This window comes from Rhynchophorus ferrugineus, unplaced genomic scaffold (genome assembly GCF_030347505.1).
Source record: "Rhynchophorus ferrugineus isolate W39M unplaced genomic scaffold, kcgeb_rfMv2 rfM6, whole genome shotgun sequence".
Classification (NCBI taxonomy): domain Eukaryota; kingdom Metazoa; phylum Arthropoda; class Insecta; order Coleoptera; family Curculionidae; genus Rhynchophorus; species Rhynchophorus ferrugineus.
In genome coordinates, this window is record NW_027472585.1 from 11,477,812 (window position 1) to 11,490,835 (window position 13,024).

At 31.0% G+C, this 13,024-nt stretch overlaps 2 protein-coding genes and 1 non-coding gene across 3 annotated transcripts; 1 reads left to right on the forward strand and 2 right to left on the reverse strand.

Moving 5' to 3' along the window:
- Window positions 1-600: 600 nt before the first annotated feature.
- Window positions 601-4,999, reverse strand: LOC143199165 (beta-galactosidase-1-like protein 2). Its single transcript, XM_076408980.1, has 4 exons — window positions 3,872-4,999; window positions 3,478-3,770; window positions 3,125-3,418; window positions 601-1,797 (listed from the first exon to the last, which is right to left on the reverse strand). Exons 1-4 carry the CDS (start codon window positions 4,267-4,269, stop codon window positions 806-808), a joined length of 1,977 nt encoding a protein of 658 aa, XP_076265095.1. The 5' UTR covers window positions 4,270-4,999; the 3' UTR covers window positions 601-805.
- A 92-nt stretch (window positions 5,000-5,091) lies between these two features.
- LOC143199161 (uncharacterized) lies at window positions 5,092-12,487 on the forward strand. The gene is made up of 24 exons (XM_076408970.1): window positions 5,092-5,158; window positions 5,418-5,729; window positions 6,087-6,193; window positions 6,243-6,391; window positions 6,446-6,883; window positions 6,957-7,138; window positions 7,277-7,389; window positions 7,445-7,703; window positions 7,755-7,946; window positions 8,010-8,196; window positions 8,254-8,396; window positions 8,444-8,701; window positions 8,777-8,902; window positions 8,957-9,166; window positions 9,715-9,816; window positions 9,875-10,076; window positions 10,137-10,252; window positions 10,306-10,418; window positions 10,474-10,632; window positions 11,200-11,449; window positions 11,541-11,660; window positions 11,725-11,837; window positions 11,896-12,123; window positions 12,195-12,487. Exons 1-23 carry the CDS (start codon window positions 5,132-5,134, stop codon window positions 12,101-12,103), a joined length of 4,086 nt encoding a protein of 1,361 aa, XP_076265085.1. The 5' UTR covers window positions 5,092-5,131; the 3' UTR covers window positions 12,104-12,123; window positions 12,195-12,487.
- LOC143199205 (U2 spliceosomal RNA) lies at window positions 10,830-11,021 on the reverse strand. Its single transcript, XR_013006379.1, has one exon. It is a non-coding gene; the product is annotated as a U2 spliceosomal RNA (small nuclear RNA).
- Window positions 12,488-13,024: the final 537 nt, after the last annotated feature.

Genomic DNA, 13,024 nt, shown 5'->3' on the forward strand with positions numbered 1-13,024 from the left:
GATCAGTATAAAATTTGATACATTTACTTGGTAAAATATGTTCAAAAATTAAGATTTCATTATTACCGGTATTTAATATCGGAGCTGGTAAACAGCCTGCTGCGGTCCCAGCTTAGAAGGGCTGGTTAAAACAAAACCGTTGACCACAATAAAACCTTTACTCCAACCGTCGGAATCAATATAAGTATGTTCGGGTTTACTATCAAGGTTCAAGACGGCCTAGTACAACCTGGGACCGTGCATGAAACTAGTGCTTCTCCAAGATGTCAGGCTCTGGATCTTTTTCTTAAACTGTAAAGGAACAATTTCCCAGTTGGAGATAACCTGGTCATTAATCAAAACGTCTCCTTGTTATAAACCCTTAAACTGCTTAAATTGATAGTTTTCCAAAGTTAACTCGTCTCAAAATTTCAATGACTAAGTCTGATACTGCTCCTTTATAATTCGAGTCTCCTAGTTTTAAAGTTGTATCCTTGATGATTTTCCCTGTCAAATTTTACAATCTTGCCTTAGGGACAATCACAATTATATACAACTACAGACATACATAGCAACAGTAGGACTATCCAGATCATTTACTAAATAAAAACAATCCAAATATACAAATAACAATAGTGTATATTTATTTACATATAAAGTATATAACAAAATTTATACTGAAAACAAATACCTTCATATACCCAAACATACCATATTCACTTGGTCCCTATGAATTAATTGCTCAACAATATTTATCATAACAATTTTGGCATACACTTTGGCATTCATAATTATAGATATTATGTGAATATTAGTAATGTTTTATTTATTCTAAAAGCTTTCTCAATACTTTACCATCGCCCACAGTCTTAAAATATGGATCCGTACAAAATTTAATCCATTTACTTGGTGAAAAATGTTCAAAAATTAAAATTTCATTACTACCGGTATTTAATAACGGAGCTGGTAGATAAGCAGCTTGCTGCGGTCCCAGTTTAAAAAACCTGGTTAAAACAAAACCATTGACCACAATAAAACCTTTACTCCAACCCTCGAAATCGATATAAGTATCTTCGGGTTTACTATCAAGGTTCAAGACAGCCTTGTACAACCTGGGACCGTGAAGGAAGCTAGGACTTTTCCAAGAAGTCAAGCTCTGGATCCACTTTTTCTTAAACTCTAAAGGAACGATTTTCCAGTCGGAGATGATCTGGTCATTAATCAGAACGTTTCCTTGCCATAAACCCTTAAACTGGTTAAACTGATACAGTTTTCCATAGTTAACTCGTCCGAAGTTTTCAACGACTAAGTCTAATACTGCTCCTTTATAGTCTGAGTCTCCTAGGTTTAAAGTTGCGTCCTTCTGACGCCAATATCCGAACCCATTTAAATCTTCCTCTGTTTCTAACAATTTGGATACCAACACACCATTAATCAAGACTAAAACTGTATCGCAGACATGTCCCTCGATTTTTAATACTGATCCGGCCGATATATCAATATTTTCCTTCCTGTAAACTATATATCCATAACTTTGTCCATTACCATTATTGGTATCTAACATTTCCATCGATATGGGCTTTTCAGATAATACTGTATCACTAGACTGAGATATTAGTTCTTCTAAACTAAGCTCTCCTACAATATCTATGTCAAGGTAGCAAGTTCTAAATGTTGGTTCTGGAGGTGGAGGTTGTTTTATACATATATCATTGTATTCAGCTGTGAGCTTCTGAATTGAAAGATATTTATCCGTATAGTCGCCATTCTCCGATAATGGTGCGTCGTAATCATAGCTGCTTGTATCTGGTTGAAAACCTAAAATATACCATAAGGTTTAGTTGATCTTAGTTTTTGAGAAACACCGAATTGAATGAAAGGCAGTATATGAGTGGACTATTGAATAGTAAATGATTGTCAGCTATCAAATGTTTTCAAACGTTACATTTTCGTTCTTCACCCTGTAGATTTTCAATTCATCTACCAGCGTTTGGTCTTACATTTTGTTTGTAGATAATAATATTTACTTTTATTAGACTAATGGAGAAAAAATAAACAAATTTTGATTAACATATGGTAAAATACTTTAAATACTATATAAGTAAATTCAAATATAATTAGCTTCGTTCGTTAAATCGCTTTGTCCATCTAATTCGCATCGTTTACTAGATATTATAAATAATAGACTGGCTAATTTAAAAAGATATGCGTGGAAAATACACTTTTTAGATCCCATATTTAAAAAACAAGAAATGGAATTATAAATAATTAAACTACGTATCATAAACAGTACCGTAAAAGTTGGGTTATTCGAAATTGAAGAGACAAACATTGATAAGAGAGTATTGACATCTGGATTTATTTTGATAAAAAATGGCTAGAATAAAAAAGTAACTATACCGGATACCGATACCGCATTAAATATCAAACAGCATTTGCAAACTTTCACTGTGATGTTCAGAGAATTCAGAATTCCCAATAAATAAAATTATTACTTTATTCAAACATATATTTTATATTCTTTAGTAAATATTGTATATTTGTAGTTTTTAGTATTTTTATTTTATTAAAAATTTTAATCTCTTACTGTCCAGAAGTTATTAAAATTAAATAAAAAAGATAAAAAAACACTTGAAACAATTAGTCCATTAATTTTTTCCCAACCTGATTAAGAAATTAATTTTGGACTGCCACAAATCATTACTAATTCATAGGACTAATTCTTATAATTGAAGACTAGATAATGTTGCTAACTTTCCCAGATATTTTATTTATACCGCTTATGAATAATTAAAAGAAATCAAATGTTATAAAATAGTATAATCATTAATAAGTTTAAATATTAATACTTGACTCGAAGTCTATTAGTAATTTTTTATTTTAAAGAATTTTGAACTTGATAAAATTTCCATCAATATCGTAATTTTTGTTAATTAATATGTTTAAGGTCCGAATTATAGAGTTAAGGTTGGAAGCTAGAAAATAGACTCTTGATATTTGGGTAATTGCACCACATCATATAATTATAAAGCCAATGACTGATTACTATTTTCATTCAACTACTTCTTAATCAAATGGCTAGAATGTTTAATTTCATTCAATAGTTCCCAACGCGAATACTCTTAATATTGCTACTTTCACTTACCAGAATTATCATCACCAGTTCCAAAAATATTAGCCCCATTAAAGAAACCCCAATTGGTACCCCCATGCATCATGTATAAGTTAAAAGAGGATTTCCACATCAGAATCTCATCCAAAACAGACTCAAATGCTTCCTTTGTTCTCTCATGATGTTTTTCAGTGTAATGGTCAAACCACCCTGTCCAATATTCCATTACCATTAAAGGTTTATTTGGTTGATGAGCCTTGAGAAGACCTAGCTCAATAGAAGCATTTTCTTGGAAATTTGCAGTGGCCAAGACATCTGGTAGAGTACCTAAAAAGTTACCACTCCTATTATGTCCATTTCGATATATTCGTATTAAAATTACCAACCATTGAATCCTGCAGTTGGAGTATCAGAAGTAAATAACAATTCAACAATACCATTGTCTTGTAAAGTCTGTTTTAAACTTTCTAAATATGCAGTATCAATAGGTTTACCCTCCTCTTTCACATTACCATATTCATTCTCTATTTGTACAGCGATTATTGAACCACCTTTGGTAAATTGCAGTGGCTTCACTATAGAAAGGAGATGTTTAAAATAACGTTTCACATAGAAAAGGTATTTTGTATCCGAAGTTCGTAGTTTAAGGTCTTTGTGACGAAGCAACCAACTGGGTAAACTAAAAAATATAAATATTTACTGATAATACAGACACCCGGAGAATCTATCCCTAGCGAGAGAATTTAAATAATTTAATGTAATAGAGATTAACATGCTTACCCGCCAAATTCCCATTCTGCACAAATGTATGGACCTGGCCGCAATATCACAAACAGATCCTCTTCTTGCGCCATCCGCAGAAAACGCCCCAAATCAAGAAATAAGCCATAATCATTACCGTCACCATCCTCAAAAATTATTCGGCCATCCTCTGGTTCGTGTGCGTTCCAGGGCACATACGTTTCTACACAATTCAAACCAGCCGCCCTATATTTCTTCAATCTGTCGCGCCAATAATCTGGATGCACTCGGAAATAATGTAGAGCACCACTGAAAATCTTAATCTTTTTGTCATTTAAAGTAAAATCTGACCCACTATCTTTTAATCCGCAATTAATGCCGTTTTCTGTATAGTATTCGTAAGAAGTAGGTAGAATATCAACATCACCCATGGTCATTAATTAAGACACACGTCATTAATCATGTCATATTCCAAAACTAAGAGTAGTAGGAGCATATCGCTATCTTTGTTTGATAAATAGGAAATAGGCGGAGCCTAAATATTTGTATTTAAAGATTCAAAAACATTTTTTTATTGTGTGGAGCGTTGTATTAAAAATGTTATGTTTAGATGCATTTAACAAGGATTTTTAACCCTATAAATATATTGCTATTTAGAAATATATTTTTTAATTATAATACAATATAATATCGAAACTAGTTATAATTACCCGAAAATGGAATAAATCATAAGACATTCTCATAACTGAATTTTGATGTATCTTATTTTGTCTTAATTTTATTGCCTGTTATTTCATGTCACTTAGGCTGGCGCCTACCGCCTCTGGCATAAATAACACCAAATATAGTAGATCATTTGAAATTAATTCCAGTCCTAACATATTTGTATATATTTTTAACAATTTTAATAGTATATGTTTAAATATTTTCTTAGTTATGGTTACTCTAGTTATTAAATTTAAAAATATTTTTTGAAAAGTTCTTTGAGTGACAGCAATGATATTTAATAAAAACATGTGTTAATTCTATTTATAAATGATAATGTAAAATCTATATTTATACTTGATTAATTTTTGATTAATAATTTTGAAAAAATATATACTTCAAAAATAAGGATCTAGGATGTTGTAATTTGTTAATTAAGTTTTTTTTTGGTGTGAATAATTTTCAAGATAATCAGTCATACACTTTTGTTTAATATTTAGTTTATATGGAAAGAATATATATATAAGGGCATGAGGCTATTGTTGAAAGTTATTTGTCAATAGATTGTCAATTTCAATTATTTCTTGATACAAAATGGCCGAAGATATTTTAAAAAATAAGGTAACGTTAAATAAATTACATTATTGGGCGCAATAAATATTTCGCAACATTACAGACTATTGTAACTAAGAAGAAAAAATGTCCTCTGTGTTTTAAAAGCTTCGTCTATTCCTGCACAAAATGCAGGCCGTTCTTAACACAACTCCAATACCGTAGATTATCGTTTTACATATATCTAGCCCCATCTAATTTTACAGTCTTGTCTCAAACGGTACGAAAAGGTACCACCATTGCCTTACCTCGTAGTCCTTCTTTCCAGGAACCACTACTGCCAAATTCCAGCGAACCCATCCAAGAAGAGACAAATTCCAACGTAGACAAACGCGATTCAACCACATCAAGCGTCCGAGCTAAAAAACATTCTAACATATTCTCGGCCATTGTCAAGAAAGCGCGTCGGAAGAAAATCACCAATGCCAGTAAAGAATTAAAAGAATCGTCGTTGAATTTAAGTTGTGCTAGTACCATTTCGATGGGTGTACATGTTGAAGAAATTGAACTCAGCTGTCAGTCTTATGACAAAAAAATGAAGAAATGGGATAGTGTATGCAGTGAAACCAATACTTCCAACGTAAGTTTGCACTTTTTATTAGAGAAGTAACTCAACGTGTTCTAGGGAACATTTTGTGTTTATCCAAAAAAAAAGAATATTTAATTTTTAAAATATTAATTTAACACAGAATTTGATATAAAATTGATTAACTTTTTCAAAAACACAGAATGACTTTATAATTTGACATGATTATGAAAATAGTGGGCGAAAATTATCATTAATATATCTCTCGTATATAATTTCATATTTAATGGGGTCGAATTTTTAATGAATGTATACTGCCCCAATTTAAAGATACAAACCCACAGAAGCTGACTTTTTATAAATATGTCATAAATATATATTTCTGTTGATTCTGGAGATGTTATATTTCAGCATACTTTAGATCATCCAGACACACCTAATTCAAAGCCACTTGAAGCTCATTTCTCATTACCTGACAACCAAATGCATGAACATGAAGAAATGATGTCTTCATTTATGTAAGATAAACTTTTTCGTTATTCATATATAAAATATAAGCAATTTTAGACCATTTAATAAACCTATTTTAAATTTATCATTGGTTGAAGGCCTTCAGTATATTTTGGAATTATCCAACCAGTTACAAACTAGTGAAAATCACATCATCAACTTGTTAACTAGGTATATACAGGACAATAATGTTCAGAAAGATTTATGTAAGAGCACATCAAGCACTCAATGGCTATTTGTTAACTATCTTGGTATTTTAGTGGAGGCTCTATCGTATCACGCAAAGTTACAACTAGAAGCTGAACGAAGAGCCACTACCTTAGCCAGCGACATGTGGATGCAACAGTTGGAAGCTGGAAGAGCTCAGGAGAAAACTTTTCAAGACACTTTAACTTCTCTGGTAAAGCAAAACCGACAGCTACAGGGAGAAAACGAACACTTATTCAAAAAATACGAGAAAGTGTTGGTAAAGCTGAGGACGTCTCCGGAATCGAAATCGAAATATCACGGAGTAGATACATTATACGACGATCAAATCGAGTCAATGTTTCGTCATAATGAAAAATTGCAAGTTAAATTAGAAACGACGTTCAGAAAAATCGAGGGACTTGAAGGAGAGCTTTGCTTGTTTAAAAAACAAAATGAAAGCATGGAACAACAACTAAGGAATTCAACAATTTCTCTACAGCGACAAAGAGGTATATTTTAATTTTCGTAATTTTTAAAAACGTGACCGTAATTTTTGTGTGTATAAATATTTGAACTTTTAAGCTGAAATACAAACAATCAAAATAGATCACAATTTGGAGAAGGTGGTTTTGAATCAGAAAATAGATGTCCAGGAAAAAACGATGCAGGAAACTATTGAATTAGGCAACATTATTTTAGAGGATATAAATCACATCAAAGGAAACGCCAATATTTTAAATAATTTATACGGTAGTAAAACAAAAGTAAGTTATAAAATATATATGGTTCTCATATTTTCATGGTCTATTTTTATCTTTGTATATTTTAATCAATTTGAATAATCAAATATGTTTCTTTGTACTTTAACTGTTACCTATAAATTGTGTTACTTTATATTTAAGATTAATGAAAATTGCATCAATGATATATTACATCTATGTCGAAATATTATAAATGGTTTATCAAACGAATTAATAAATACACAGAATCTAGTGGCAATTAAAGATAGAGACATGTAAGTCGTTACGTAGCTTCAATAAACAAGTCGCATAATTTTTCTGCTACTTCAGAGAAAACCTCCAAGAAAGAAATAGCAAACTGCAAGAACACCTAAACAACTCAGCTACAGAACTCACAGTTCTTTCAAAACAGATAGAAGAACAAAGTATTCAAAGAAAAGAAAAAATCATATATGAACAAAAGCACAAATTGTTGGAAGATGAATTGAGAGACATTAAGACGAAATGGGATGACGAAAGAAAACAATGGAACGAAGAAAAGATGGACCTATCTCAGGAAATAAATAAATTAAAATTGTTTAAAAATGAAGTGGAACTTCCTTCGCCATATCGACCACAATTATAATGATATACATTTCAGGTTCAAGAAAAGGAAAAAATACTAAATCAAACCAAACTCTTCATTGCAAATATTACAACGGAAAACTGCGCTTTAAAAGATGAAATAATATGCTTGAACAGATCACTTATGGAAAATGGGGCTGGAGATTACATTGCTCAAATAGAGAGTAGCAAAGTAAAAATTGATATATTGAAACAAGAAGTATTTCAGGCATGTTTAATTAATACTGAACAGTCTGAAACAACGTAGCTTAATGATATGCAAAAATTTTAGCTTAGAAAGGACAAATCCGTTCTTGCTGCACAACTGGAAAAAGTACAGAGTGAAAATACTGTTCAAAAGTCTAGTAGGGATCTATCCTATAAACATTTGGAACGACAATTAAAAGACAAAGAAACTATACAAGAAGAAAATAAAATTCTCCGACAAAAATACGAAACTGAGCATCTTACTGTCCAATGTGCAATAAATTTTAAAGTGATTAGTACCATAAACTAATATTAATTATCCATTACAGCTTTACAAAATGAGAGAATGAAATATCTCGAAGAAAAAACAATGCTCAAAACGGTTATTCAACAGTTAAAAGCCCAAATCGCAAAAGTACCTCTTCTGGAAGAAGATTTAAACAACGTAACACGAGAAGCCAGTAAACTAGGCGTAGGTGGTATATTTTTATTGTTCAGCCCGTTATTATCTTATCATAGTTAATAGCTGAATACAATAAACAACAAATGGAGAAAACCAAACACGAGGTAATAGAGCGAGACCGAATCATAAATCAATTGAAGAACAATGTGCAAAAACTTAACGAGATCCAAATGCAAAACGCCAAAGAGAAGCTATCACTTTGTCATGAGCTGCATGAGATGTGTCAGGTGAAAGAGAAACTGAGCGATGTGTTAAACTGCGAAGTTAAGAAGAGCGCTCAATTGGGACAATCGAAGGAGGCCGTGGAAAAAACGGTTGCAATTATACAGCCTAGAACAATAATCAGGCTGACAAATAACTAGTTTTATATCTAACAAATTTTGTTACAGATTCAGATAATAGAAGAGAAACACAAAAACGAAAGATCAGCCATCCGTATACTCTTAAGAGATATGCGCATGCTCAATGACGAAAAGCAAAAGATTATTAAAGATAACGAAAACTTATCTTCACAAGTAAGTTTAGTTGGTATAACATTTTTCACAATTTATAGTCATTGTGTATGTTAGGTCAATATGCTTACAACTAAACTGAGCAACGAAGAGAATAAAGTTAATGAGTACAGCAAAGACATCCTTAAAAAGGAACAGGAAATTAATACTCTAAGAAAGGAAGAAACCAACTTGGCTAAACTGAAAAATGATATAATAGAGAAGTATCGCGTTGAATGTGCCAAATATGATAACAATGTTAGACAACTGAAAACATTGATAGAACAGGTAATGGTAAGGTATTAATATACCAGCACTTTTACGCTTTTAGTTATTTTAATGGCGATTTAAGGAACAAATGATTAATCTAAATATGTATTAATAATATATATTTAAGTATGTTTTGTAAACACATTTTATCCCTATAATAAACCTTTTTATGTAGGAAAATAATGAAAAGTAATGAATTTTATGGCTTTATTATTATAACCTTTTTACAACATATTATACAACAAATGAAAATATTTACTTGCTTTAGATATAAATGTTTATTATTATATTCGAGAATGTGAAGATACCTTTTCACATTTGAAAATAGAAAATAATCGTTGACTATTAATTATTGGGAATATTCAACAACTCGAAATTTTAACATTGCATTGTGTCCATCTTTTATTCAAAATGCTATTCATGAGTGTAAATAATTGACATTAGTTAATCTTAAGACACTAAATATATGACTTTAATAATATTTCTAAAGTAATATCTATATTTAATCATATGAAATATATTCCGAAATTAGTTAGACGAATAATAATCGCTTACATAACTTTCAGCTTCGAAAAGAAAATAAAGAACTAGACGCCAGCGTAGGATATTTAAAAAAGAACGCGGAGAAACTGCAGAAAGATTTAGACTCATCAAGGAAGAACGAAAAGGTTACAAATCATTTCGTGTATGTGGCATAACAATTAAATAACTCAAAAATCAAAACAGGAATTCAACGATAAGGTCAACGAACTGTCGCGCGAAAAGAAATCCCACGAAATGCAAATCGCCGACCATCTAAATATGATGAAGACGATACAAAGGGAAAATGGAATTTTGAAAGAACAAAACTCGGCCATCCTCAACGAAAGAGATAGGCAGATAAATGAGATAATTTGCTTGAGTGGTCTTCTCGATAAAGTGGTGAATGGTATTCTTTTTTAATTGTTAAAATCTTAAAATTAATGTCAATAATAATATTTTGTATAAGATTTTGAAAACAGTATTAAAGCTTCTGAAGAGAAAGAGGAGCTATTTAAAGCCGAGATAATAGAAAGCCAAAAACTTATAAAATTATATTTAATGCAAATCGAGGATAATAAGAAGGCAAGAAACGAAAGGCCTTTACTTTAATTGTTAAATTATCTGAAACATTGTAGGTGTTAGAAAAGCACAAACATCAATTGGATGAACTAGTGGAGCTAAAGGAAAAAGAAACACATTTTGAGACCAAATGCTCCAAACTAAAACAGGAACTGAAGGATCTGGAAAAGTTATATTTAATGATCTTTCAAAGAGACACAATTATAATAAAAATGTGGTTTTAGAGAATATCTGAGTATAAAAGAAAAAAATGAAGATCTAGAAGCAAATTGTAAGGAGATTGCTAACGAACTTGATCTTCTCAAAGCCCAAATGCAAATTATAGTCGATCAAAAAGAGAAGGATTATGTATATTACAAGAAGCATTTAGCTGAGCTAACACGGTAACCTTTCTTTCAGATCATTCTCTACAAAACTAAGGGCTGTTATTTAATTCAGTAGCATAACAAAGCGTATAATTTAAAACCTAGAAATGTTAAACATACTATCTTGAATACGCCTTCATTACTCTTATGACAAAGCTACGTATGTACAATCAATAAACCAACCATAAAACAAGGCACTGTTAAAATTATATTAAATAAAATGGGCCGATCCCTGCGGTACTGCAATGCTGGGCCAACCCGTGACGGAAGCGGAGCAAGCCCCTAACCTTCCATCAAATTCCAAAAATCAGTTTAATATACTGGCTCCGCATGCGGAGCGTATCAGATATTAAGCTGATAAGAACAGATACTACACTTTGATCTTAGCCAAAAGGCCGAGAAGCGATAACCAAGATCTGTATACATTCAGAATTTCAACTGCCACCACTGATAACGAACGGCTACATGTTGTTGGTGGCGTAATCTTTTGGACGATAGTGAAACTAGAGTAACAATATTATTCATTCTTTATATATTTTCTCAGTCTCAATGTAAATTACTGATCTTTTATATTATTGTAATTAGAAAACATGAAAACGAGGAAAAACAAAATAAAACAGAAACAGGAAAATTAAAACAACAACTCAACGAAATAAAACAGAAGATGGACAACGAAAAGACAGCTTATGAGACATTGGCTCAAGTACATAAAGACGTGTCCAACAAATTCATGAGAAGTATTAAAGATTTGATGGATGTTAAAAATAAGAATCGAGAAATTTCCGAAGAACTTAAAGAAAAATGCGATGCTTTAAAGAAAATAGAAGATGAAAAGGTATTGATTTCGCTTAAAATAATAAAATATAATTGATCGAACAATTAAAGAAACTTGTTTTCGTATAATTTCAATTTTTTAATACTTTCAGACAGATTTAAAGTATCAACTTAACTGTACGAAAACGGAAATAGAGTGTTTAAAAAGAAATGTTATTGATTTGAAAGAAAAGAATCACCTCTTGGAAGAATCTGAACCTTTCACCACGAATGTAAGTGGGGGACTGTTCTGTTTCAACGATTTTTATTAGAAAATATGTATATCATTATTTCCAGCAAGAAATTACAAATTTACGAAATGAAATTGAAGAAACTCAGTCTAACCAGCACGAGCTGAAAAAGGAAATTATTCATTATAAGCAGGATATTGCATTACTTCAATTGCAAAAGTATTCTGCCTATTTAAAATCATTATATTTAAAATATATAATGAATATTTTATTACAGATCAGAGATTGCTTTGGAGCTTCACGAAACCGAAAAGAAATTCGAAACTGAAAAACAAATTTGCGAACAACTCAGCAATACGCATAAGCTCCTTCTAGCGGCTGTTTTAAATATGAAGGACAGTGGTAAAGTAGAATCCTCCGATTGTTTACATCTTCTCCATATGATTAGCGCAACAAATTTAGGAAAACAATCTCCCATAGAATAATTAACATTAAAAAATTCTAAGTAAGTATACCCAATCATTTTGACAAGTAACATTTTTACGAAATAGGAATTTACGTCATTTTTTTTTTTAGGTTAACGGCATTATAACAAACTGCGACATGGATTTTCTCACTCAAAATCAGTTAGAAAAGTATGAAAAAATAATAAAGGAAATCCAAAGTGAACACGAGCAATCGGAAACCCTACAAAAACAAATCGAATTCGAAGAAAACAGGATAATACTCTCTCAGCTACCAAAGTTCAAGAATCTGTGTAATATAAAAGTGAAAATTTTTAGTGATATCGTTGAAGTGATAAACTTATATAGTGATGAAATAAAGGGAGATGTTTACGATCTAATTAAAATTGAGAACTGCAAGTTTTATTTATTGGAGATTTATATTCCAAGTGCATTAGAAAAACATTTGCGACAAATTAATTGGTTTCTCAGTATCTATATTACGAATGAGTTAAAAAGTTTGTGCTACAATATTTATATTAAAAAATTTACAACCCCTATATTTAAAGTTATTCCAGTGGATGAAACTATAATTTGCAGTGATATTTCTGTTGTACTCAATACACACACTACAGATGAGCATCATTCTATTCCATTGACCTTGTTGAAAACTGATATTTCTTATCATTTTGAAACAAATAATATTTTCAAACATAAACCAAATAAATATAAACATATACTTCAAATAGCTAAAAATTATAATCCTTGTTTTGACATTGTTGATATCCAGAAACCTTTAACTGTCAATTATCAGTTTATAACAAAATTATCTGGAAAGGAGTTTGCAAAACTATTCATACAAAACTCTTATCACAATGTAGATGTAAGTGTGTTATCTGATCTAGGAAAAGATTCTAATGATACATTTTCATTAAAATTTTTAACTGGTTATCATAAACATTA

Excerpts from the sequence above, each read along its gene's own strand:
- LOC143199165 (XM_076408980.1), bottom strand. The coding sequence starts at position 4,269 with ATGACCATGGGTGATGTTGATATTCTACCTACTTCTTACGAATACTAT. Across the intron at positions 3,419-3,477 it reads TCCAACTGCAGGATTCAATG|GTACTCTACCAGATGTCTTG; the intron begins GTTGGTAATTTT and ends GTAACTTTTTAG. Across the intron at positions 1,798-3,124 it reads AACTGGTGATGATAATTCTG|GTTTTCAACCAGATACAAGC; the intron begins GTAAGTGAAAGT and ends GGTATATTTTAG.
- LOC143199161 (XM_076408970.1), top strand. The coding sequence starts at position 5,132 with ATGGCCGAAGATATTTTAAAAAATAAG. Across the intron at positions 10,253-10,305 it reads AAATCGAGGATAATAAGAAG|GTGTTAGAAAAGCACAAACA; the intron begins GCAAGAAACGAA and ends GAAACATTGTAG. Across the intron at positions 11,661-11,724 it reads CTGAACCTTTCACCACGAAT|CAAGAAATTACAAATTTACG; the intron begins GTAAGTGGGGGA and ends CATTATTTCCAG.